Here is a 10,831-nt window from a genome sequence, read left to right on the forward strand (position 1 = left end):
GTGGAATCTAAAAAACTGAATGAACGAGCAAAGTAAACAGAAGTGGTCTCAGAGATATAGAGGGACACTGATGTTTGCTAGTTGGGAGGGGGTGGGGATGAGGGAGAAGGGGAAGGGATTAGACAGCATAAATATGTAACTACAATATTGCCACAGGGATATGAAAGACAGTTTGAGGAATATAATTAATAACGTTGTAAATATTTTGTAGGGTGTCAGATGGTCACGTACTTGCTAGGGAGACCACATCATGGATGGAGTAGAGGCTTGGTCACTGCACTGTCCACCTGAAGCTGATGTTGTATAATATTGTATGTCAACTATAAGTCAATATATATATATGGTCATGGGACGCGGAGTATAGTGTGGGAGTGAAGCGAATTGTAATAGATATGTATGATATTGGGGGCGGGGAAGTGGGGCGGTGGATTGGGGGAGGGGGTTTGTCACTTCGAGGGGTAAAAAGTATAACTATTGCACTGTGTTGTACAGCTGAAACTAATTCTAAAAAATGTGTATTTCACAAAAAATAATTAAAAAAAAAAAAAGAAATGATTCAACCAAGAACTCAGTCCCTGTGGACCTGCTAGAAAAAACAACTATTTATTAAGGCTTAACAATATTTTCAACATCTTTCATAATTTTTTTTGTTTGTTACAAAATAAAAGATTATTGGAAAATTTACTATGCAATGCTATTGTGTTGTGCAGAAATGGCACATAGATTTTGACTATCCCATTGTAATTAAAAAATGCTATCCAGTATGCTAAGCACAATTTCAAGTTTAAAGACAGTGGTCCCTGGGGAATGAACAACCATTTATTAAATAACATAAAGAAAATGTCACGTTTTGTTTTTTTTTAAAGCAGGGTTAGATTGCAGTCCTCTGGTTTTACTATTAACACTGCTCATGACTGTTTCTTATAGCTTGAGTGTGTCTGTGTATTAGTGGGGTATGTGCGTGCACTGCCTCAAAGGAGACTTCACAAGAGAACTATAATTAAAATGCTATTTGAAAAAATTAGTGACTGCGATTTACTGAAAAAAAAAAAGGGAAACTGCAATTAAAAGGGCACATAAAGGAGCTCGTCTGCAGTCTTTTAATTTATGGCCAGTCTATTTAACTCACATTATGACTTTTGATATTGTAACTTCACTCTAAAACTTGTATCTGTTACCTTTGAAAGAAGGTTAAAAAACATTAAGACAAAACCTGCAAAGCTCAGTACCTGGTACCCACTCACAATCACCAAGACAGACGGATCCAGGGAACATTAAGCTCAGTTCCTTAGACCTTAAGCTTAAATGTTTGTTCTCACCCACCACCAAATTCACTGACAGCAACCTCTACACAGAGGTATGGGAGGCTTTCTCCAACAGAAGATGGGATCCAGAACAAAGTGGGATCCAGAAAAATCAAAGGCATAGAAGAAGGAAATTCTTCCCAAAGAAAAAACAGGAGGGGGCAGGATGAGGAAAGAAAAGGGCAAATGTATGTACCCGCGGGGGCCAAAAAACGTATACAAGTGGACACTTTGGTCAATGTTGCTCAAACAGTAGTTCGCCATAATCAGAAGTGTCTGGACGCTGATGGTAACCACTTTGAGCACCTCTTGTAATTGCAGAAGTCAAACGTGACTAGTATTCATCTTGTGTTATCAGTATATATTGAGTATTACAATTTTAATACAGGTTTCCTTTCTTTAAATGTGTATACATTTTTTTGGCACCCTCTGTATATCTCTCCCAGGACACAGGATAAGTCAGAGCTGCTCATGTCCATTGCTGACAATATATTTTCTTGTATTCGGTATCTCTTCTGTCTTTTTATTTTCCTGCTTCACTACTGTTCCCTCCAGTCCAACCACCCACTTGACTCCAGCTCTTGTTCTTTCTCTAGCCTAAACCTGCCACCAACTAACTCTGAGACCCTCACCCCAGTTGTAACTCAACCCAAAAGGAGGCCCGACTCAGAGGAATTTGGAAGCAGTGCTATTCCTTGCTGCTTTCCCTTTTTCTTCTCCACAAACATCTTTCCCTCCCCTCCATTCCCTGTCTTCCTTTTATATCACTTTTCACCTTTTGCCTTTTTTCTGTTGTTCCACCACTGTCTGTCCTAAGACCCTCCCTGCTGTACTTTGTCATATGACTCAAAATAAGATCAAGCTCACTGAGCTCACACAAATGATTTTTAAAAGTGTCTATCCACTGGGTGGTGGTTTATTCCCTAAAACTTCAACTCTCCACCAACTACAGAATAAAAGACAGAACAAGAACTTAAGATGACATGAACATCCAAGGGAGTGTGGGCAAGCAGCGAACCATCTTACAAAAATTTTTTCTTTATATCAAAGATCAGGTTACAAAGTACTATTGTTTGACCCCTGTTCTCCACTCCCCTTTTAAGATCAGGAGTTAGAAAATCAGAAATTTAGAAAATGGTTTGAAAAGACAATTCCAAATCACAATATACAGTGAAACATCACAGGAACTTAGCTCCTCTACTTCGGTAAGAAAAATCTAGAGAAAAAAAAATTAGTGCACTGAATATAAGGGAAGGGGGTGATTTATTTTTTGAATTATTAAAACTCTGGAAATGTTAGTCTCTGAAGCTCATCTGATTTTAACATTGCATAAAATCTCCATTGAAAACATGCCACAGAATTTTGCTCAGTAAAATATACATCAAGTACTTTTGATAAGATGCAAATGGGAGATGAATTAGCTCAAAAAAAAGGTCAATCCCTTATTTAAGATCTAAAAGCAAAGAGCATTACTTACACAGTGAGGGGGCCTGGGTATCTAAAAACCTTAGCAGAACATTTTGGAAAACAGGCAAACTCGATCCAGCGAGAGAGGCTGAAGAAATGGACTCCTTCTCATCTAAGACCTCTGATTCACCACATCTCTATGATTAAAAATAAACAAGCACAGTTAATTACAGAGGACATGCAGAGTCACAGTGGGTCGTGAATTTGTTAGCTTTTTACTAACAGTTAAGTTCTCAGATAAAACATGTAAAATTAATTGAGATTTCTGTTTGTATTTGTGAGCCATGCATCACAGATCAACGTAATTCCTAAAAGTTGGGGAAACTACCCCGAAACAATTCAAATGATTTTAAAGAACCCTAAAAAATATTATTCATGTGAATTATAAATTCTGCACAGCACTGTATGAGTATCCATTGAATACACAGCACAGCACAAAATAAACTCATCATCCCCATGCAAATTGCTAAAAATAATTTGAGGTTGTCTTCACTTTTTAAATAACTCATGTTTAACTGTATTCCCCCTAAGAAATATCTGAACATACACTATTGAGTTTGATTCTTCTGTGTTTGTTTTTGTCAGTTTCCGAGTGTGTTTGGGGAAGCGTGGTGTCAGAGGAGAAAGCTAACGTAATTCCTCCAATAAGAGTCTTTCATTTATTGCATCATACTTCACCAGCAAGACCTCTCAGGACCTGTTTCAGTTCAGAACCTCTCCACAGTTCATGAGACACATCTAGAGAACCTGTTTAACTCCTGCATTCTGAAGACAGAACTTACTAGAAGACCAGAAAAGAAACAGTTTAGAAGCGATCAGGTCCTTCTTTCCTAGTCTTTTCGATATCCCTTTGATCCTTCCCATTATCCTTTTTTCTTTTTTTTTTAAGATTTTATTGGGGAATTGGGGAAGAGGAACGCTGTTGGGGAATTGGAGAAGGGGAACAGCCAAGTTGTTGTCCTTCAATCTTAGTTGTGGAGGGCGCAGCTAGCTCAGCTCCAAGTCCAGTCGCCATCCGGCTGCCGGTCAGCAGCTCAGGGCAGCTCAGCTCAAGTTGCCAGGTTCAATCTTAGTTGTGGGTGGGCATAGCCCACCATCCCATGCAGAAGTCAAACTGGCAACCTTGTTATTAGAAACACGTGCTCTTACCAGCTGAGCCATCCTGCCCACCTGTTGGCAGCTCAGCGGCAGCCCAGCTGGGGCACAGTTCACTGGCCCATGTGGGAATCGACCAGCAGCGACCCTATTGCTCAGAGCTCATGCTCTTAACCAACTGAGCCACTCGGCCGGCCCCTCCCATTAGCTTTTCTTTATTATTAAGATATTAATAATTATATTAAGGTATTATTTTTTTCCAATACATCCTCTCTTTACAAAGGCCAAGTTTTGAAAATGCTGATGTTTATTAGAAATTAGTTATCTTAAACAGCTCTGAGAGAACACAATTTTAGATATGGATACATTTATATCTATTAAAATTACAAAGTAATCTATGGGTGAACCTCTTCTGAAAGTGATCAGTGTGTGTGTGTGTGTGTGTGTGTGTGTGTGTGTGTGTGTGTGTGTGTGTGGTGTGTGTTCTGGGACGTGGGGGGGAAGGACGGAATGATGGCAACAACAATCTAGAATGAACAATGAAATTTGAGAAATTCAGCTTTAGTTACTAAAAGTTTGATCATTGCTATTCACTATAGAATAGTCTCTCTATTCATAAATGTATAGAAAAAAATGCAATGAAGCACTTTTCCTAATTTGCACATGTAAAACATGCACTGTTTTACACCTTAACATCAATATCTTCAATCCCCAATTTCAACAACATGTGATCTTTTATATTTGGTGAACAGTGCACTTTCCCAACAGAAAATATGTTTATGAAAATATTCTTCCAATTTCATTGTTTAACAACTTCACAGGAAGTGGGTGAATTATCAGTAATAGAGGACCAGCAGAGTGCTCCTCCATTCATACAACAGACTTTCTGAGCACCCACTGTGCCAAGGACATACTCTAAACAAGGTGGGCACAGTCCCTGATGTCAAGCTTACATGCTAGAAGGGGGTGGGCGGGCACTGAACAATAAGCCAGTAAGGAGTAAGGGAAATGAAACAGAGCGATGTGAGAAAGAGTGGCTGAGGGTGGGTACCACTGACTGTAGATAAGGTGGTGATGGCAGATCTCCCTGAGGAGGTGACACATGCAGAGCTACGAATGCTACAAAGAAAGTGACACTTTAGGAAATAGGAATGGTAGAAAGAAACTGGCCACATAAAGACTGGGGAGCAAAGGGTGCAACCAGAAGGAACAAAAAAGACCCCAAGATAAAAGCGAGTCTGGCGTGATGGAGGGACAGGAAGACCACGTGGCTGCAGCTGTGTGTGTCTGTGTGAGAAGAAAGGCAGGCGACGGAGTGGAAAGGAAGGCAGGGTGGCTCATGGGATGCTCTGTGGACCATGTAAGGAATCATCATGAAGCTTTAGTAAGAGGACAGTGTGGTTAGTTTCCATTTTGAAAAGATGGCTCTGGCTGCTATGTATGAGATGGTGGGGAACAAGAGAGAGAGGAGGGACCAAGAAGGAGGTCCCGCATATCCCGGTGAGAGATGACGGGGTCTGGTCAGGTCACCCACACACCTTCTCCGGAGTGGTCCCTGCTACATCTCACAGGCTCACTTAAAAATTTTCCCTTCAACAAAAGCTAATGTTAATGAAATCAGCTTTGTTTTTTTCCTTTATAATCTACTTCCGAGGCTTTAATTTCTTTTTCAGGGGCCAGAACACAATCTTCAAAGAAAAAAAAAAATTTTAATACAAATTGGTATCTGTAATCTCATAGTCACTACTGCCTCAAGAAAGTATTTCCAGTTCCACGAAAATGTTATGTGGCTTTAAAATTTTATATATCTATATCTATATATAGAGATAGATAGATAGATATACACACACACACACACACACAATACAAAATGAATATTCCTGTGTATATGTATCTTGACCTCACAAAGCGAGATTTCTTTGTTCTTACTTAGATATTAAAGTTTTATTTTAAAAAATAATTATAAATCAGTCTGGTATATAAACTATTGACTTCATTAAATTAGAGGGAGCCTACTATCAAGTCCTTACGTAAATTTGTACATTCTTCCTTTTTCCTTCAAAAGAAAAAAAAAAAACAGCATAATCCTCATTAGAAAGAAAGAAAGAATTCTTCCCACAACAGTATTTTTAAATAACGGCACTCAGCGAGCAGAAGGAAGAGCACCTACCTCTGCCTCGATTTCCGCTTGCCTCTTCTCCAAGAGTTTGGCCACGGCCATGGCCCTGTGCTTGCCGGACCGTTTACAGCTCACAGCCCATTCACACAACAGCGTCACCACAGCTTCATCGTTGGGGGCAACCTAATGACGAGAGAAATGGGGGCCGGCCATGTCAAATGAAGCATTCACTCAATAAGAGTTGGTAAGCAAGAAATCAGTATCTAACACTGTAAGCTTTCTGTTATGTTTTATTACAGTCATTTCAGAAAGTGTTCCCAAACCTTTTGTAATGGAAACATAAAGAGTAAAACTTTAGTCGTAAGGACAGAGAGCACTTAGAACAGTTGAAGCTGTGACATTTCCAAGAGAATTAGTTTCCTTGTATACACCTTCACTTACAAGGCATCATAACCTAGCCCCATCAGTCCTCCAGAACTCAATTTCAAAAGCCCTAGCACTTCTCTTCACTGTTGATTCCGTCGGGCCCTCACTCAATAATCCCAACAACTTATCAAATCACCCAATCCAGAAATTGGGGTGGGGGTGGGGGGAGATTAGAATGCTAATCAAAAACCCACCCCATTAGAAACAATGAACATGAACAATGAAAGCCAAATATCAAAAGGGAACAAAAATTAAAAGCAGACAGAGTTAACGAAGAACAGTAGCCTGGATCCACGCAGGGTTCAGCACTGCCGTCAGAACAACAGCTTTAGTGGCCATGATCTATAAATGGGCACCACAGACAGGATGAGACGAGTCACAGAAAGGCCGCAGGGACCCACATGACATGACTCAGTGAGGAGACAGGAGGAGGTAAGTCAGCAGGAGATCACCCTTCATGCAATCTGAACTTTCCTTTTAGAGGATCCACGCCAAACAACGAGCATCACCTGCAAGTGTCCATATTTGCCCAATTGTGCAAGCCCTATGCCAGAGAACTCAGTAGTCACCACGTTAGCATGTATATGCTACATGAGAAGTTCTTGACTTTTTAGAATCTTTAAGCTCAATTAAGATGATAGCTATAAGCACATTCCCTGGAATACACACACACACACACACACACACACACACACACACAGAGCACATTTCAGAAAATTTGTCAACTCTGAGAAGACATCCAAGAATCCCAGGATAAAGATCCCCGATCAGCCTTTAGACAATTCAGATCATAAAAATCAGTTTATCCCAAGATTTGTACTCATCCTACCCTAAATTTCATTAAAAACATGTTGACTCAAAACAAACAAAAATGATAAATTGTCTGGGCAGATATTTCAAAAGTAGCTCTGGGTCTCTTAATTTAATACAGGAGAAATAATTCAGTTAAAATATATAAAGATTGAACACGTTTTTAAAAAAAGAAAGCAAATTGGGAGTCATTCCTGCCTGGATTCAATCTAATCCAGAGAAAAGTACAAATATAAAAGTCAGTCCAGTAAAGCTCCACATGCTTAGATTTAGAATATTAAAGAGGACAAAAGAAGTTACCCTAAAAATACCACCACCTGTTTTTAATAAGTGAATCTAGTAAGTAATGTGCATTTTATCCACATTTATAGAGATTTTTTAAAAATTTGTCTTCTGCATTGTAAAAATCAGATGAAAATATGCTACAACAGAATAAACAACTGACTCACCCAGCTTAAATAACAGGTTGTTTGACCTAGAGAAGCATACAAAAGGACATATAAAGGAAAAGACTCGTTTTTAACACGTCCTGATATAAGCACTGGTTTGGGGTAATGTGCTAGGAATCAAGCCTTAGGAATGAGTAAATTCACTTCCAATAGCGCTTATTAAGTACTCCTGAGAAGCTGGGTACTGAGGAAACAAAAATTTTAAAGTTCTGATCCCTGTTCTCAAAAAATTCACCTTCTAAAGAGAAAGACAGAAAAGAAAACTAATCATAAAGCAACAAAACGCTTTGCTAGGGTGGAGGAGGAAGTACTGAAGTTTCAGCATCTGCACCTTCCATATCTCATGGGAGGTGAGCATCCGTCTGTCCCAGCTCATAGGCATGTGAGACCTTAACTTGAAGACAGTCTACCTACTGCAGCTGTGGTCTCAATTTGCGATTACTAGGAATTCAGTGAAGGGCAGAATAACGGCCCCCACCCCCAAAAATGCCCACATCCTAATCTCACTAATCCCAGGACCTGTGAATGTGTTGCCTTAAGTGAAGAAAGGGACTTCTGGGTTGTGATTGAGTTAAGGATCTTGAAAGGGAGGGATTACCCTGGAATATTCCGTTGGGCCCAATGTAATCACAGGATTGCTTCTAAGGCAAACGGGGTGACGGTGACGGGAGGAGAGTCAGAGAAAGAGAAGTGATAAAGGAAGCGGGAGAGCTGAAGATGGTTTGCTGTTGGCTGTGAAGATAGAGCACGGAACACAAGCTAAGCAATGCAGGCGACCTCTAAAAGCTAAAAATCGTGCAAGGAAACCGTTTCTCCCCTAGAGTCTCCAGCAGCCCTGCTGACACTGACCAATGACAGCCCAGTAACATCACAGCCTTCAGAATAATAAGAGAATAAATGTATGTTGTTTTAAGCCGCTACATTTCTGATAACTTGTTACAGCAACAATGGAAAATTAATTCTAAGTCATCTCAAGCAAACACATAAAAAGTAGACAACATGGTTGTAGTTCAAAGAATTACAGGAGCAGAGGGCTGCTGGTTAAATGTCAGATATAGGAAGGCTACAATACAAAATTAAAAATCTGGAAAACAGGTTTAATGAAAACAAACTGAAGAAGAGTACCATGAAATAGGCAGTAGTCTCGCTCATTCATTTACTTGTTAATTCATTCAAAAAATACGTTGTGAGAACATACTACTGCCAGGCTCTCTTTCTTCTAGGCACTAGACATAAGAGGTTTGAGAATTAAGTTTGTGAACATGTTGTAACAATGTTGCTAACCGTTTTTGATATCAGAGGGATTATTCATTGTGAATTTGTACCAACTGGACAGTTAACAAAGTTTACTATTTTGAAAGTGCTGAAAAGGCTAAATGAGAAAGTTAGACGAAAACGACCTGAACTTTTCACCAACAATTCATGGCTCTTGCATCACAATGCACCAGCTCACATTGCACTGAGGGAATTTTTAGCCAGTAAACAAATAACTGCATTGAAACACCCTCCCTACTCACCTGATCTGGCCCCCAATGACTTCTTTCTTTACCCAAAGATAAAAGAAACATTGAAAGGAAGACATATTGATGGCATTCAGGATATCAAGGGTAATAACAATGACAGCTCTGATGGCCATTCCAGAAAAAGAGTTCCAAAATTGCTTTGAAGGGTGGACTAGGTGCTGGTGTCAGTGCATAGCTTCCCAAGGGGAGTACTTTGAAGGTGACCATAGTGATACTCAGCAATGAGGTATGGAGCACTTTTTCTAGGATGAGTTCACCAATTGAATTGTTTGATCTCGTATAGATTCTCACGTATTACTTTGTAGGAATAAAAAATGGAACTTCCCCTTTGGATCCAACTTATATAACAAGAGTCTTAAATGTGTTCATATTATTTGCTCCAATAATTCAGTCTCTAAGACTAGAACCCAAGGAAATTATCTTAAAGTGGAAAGATCTGAGTGCTCCAGGCATCAGTGAAGCATGCTACCAAAACACTCCCCCATCCAAGCTGCAAGAACTGAAGAAGTTTCCTTCCAAAATCTGAAACAGGCACAGAATGGATAAAAACCGATAAAAGTAGGGTGACCTGACATCAGGGAGAAAGGTCAGTGCAGATGGTTCACATGCAAGACAACGTGTCTTTAGCAATGGAAGTACGAAAAATTTTGTGGTGATTGTAGTGTTTTTATTTCTATTTCTCTACAAGCAAAGGGTGATATTCTGACATCTAATCAAAGCCATATAAATAAGAAAGGTAGATGGGAGAGGCTTGCAATGGAACACAGAAAAGGGGAGGTCAAAGGTGCATGACTGGCAGTAAATCTCAAGTCCTCTCCCAGAGAGAGGGGGAGTTCTCAGCCCTCAGACAAGGCCTGCTCTGTCTGCCCATCATTCTTCCCTTCTTCCAGGAGCTGTACCCCTACTTCTGCTGGTATTGCTCCTCCTCCAGCCCCCAAATGGTACAAGGAGGGGGCAGCAGTTGTAGCACCTCATCCTCTCAGCTTTAATGTTACATTCTGGACCTGGGGCTTTGACAGGAAGCGAAGACTTTAAGGAGATAGATTGAACACAATTAAAAAAACAAAAAAATCCCTCTGTCAGGTACTCATGAGGTACACTGCTCTGTGCTCAATCTTGTCAACTATTTTGGGTGCTAAAAGAGACTAGCCCTGATCAAATGAAATTGTCTGTTTATATTCTGGTCAAACATCCGTTTTGTTCAATAGGCTTTTTTGGAATATTTATTGCTTATTTCATTCATTACCAAAGTCTTAGCACTGATAACTGACCAAAGCAGACAACACAAAAATTAAAAATGGAAAAGTTCTCAATCTTAAATGTAAACCTTTTCATTTGCTTTTAATGAAAATTTAAAATATAAAATAACATAGAAAGTAAACTAAATAACTTTCAAAATCACTAATAAAGATATCTTGGCAACTTTGAAGGTGGTAGTAATAGAGATAATATTTATTGAGTGCTTACTCAATTTGCAGACGCTGCAGTAAATGTTTCAGAAATTATTTATTTATTTTTTAAAGGTTTTATTGGGGAATCGGGGAAGGGGAACAGACAAGTTGTTGTCCTTTTGTTCTTCAGTCTAGTTGTGGAGGACATTGCTTCACTGGCCCATGTTGGTATTATCATTGCGTTCTT

The 10,831-nt window shown here is 39.6% G+C and overlaps 1 protein-coding gene across 1 annotated transcript in view; it reads right to left on the minus strand.

Moving 5' to 3' along the window:
- The window catches only part of MED12L (mediator complex subunit 12L), a 350,111-nt gene that overhangs the window by 246,355 nt on the left and 92,925 nt on the right, over positions 1 to 10,831 (minus strand). The window contains exons 12-13 of the mRNA XM_019661307.1: positions 6,037 to 6,168; positions 2,782 to 2,908 (exon numbers count right to left, since the gene is read on the minus strand). Coding sequence (XP_019516852.1) covers positions 2,782 to 2,908; positions 6,037 to 6,168 — 259 coding nt within the window. The remainder of the gene's footprint in view (positions 1 to 2,781; positions 2,909 to 6,036; positions 6,169 to 10,831) is intronic.

The sequence above is a fragment of the Hipposideros armiger genome, unplaced genomic scaffold (genome assembly GCF_001890085.2).
Source record: "Hipposideros armiger isolate ML-2016 unplaced genomic scaffold, ASM189008v1 scaffold_344, whole genome shotgun sequence".
Taxonomy (NCBI): Eukaryota; Metazoa; Chordata; class Mammalia; order Chiroptera; family Hipposideridae; genus Hipposideros; species Hipposideros armiger.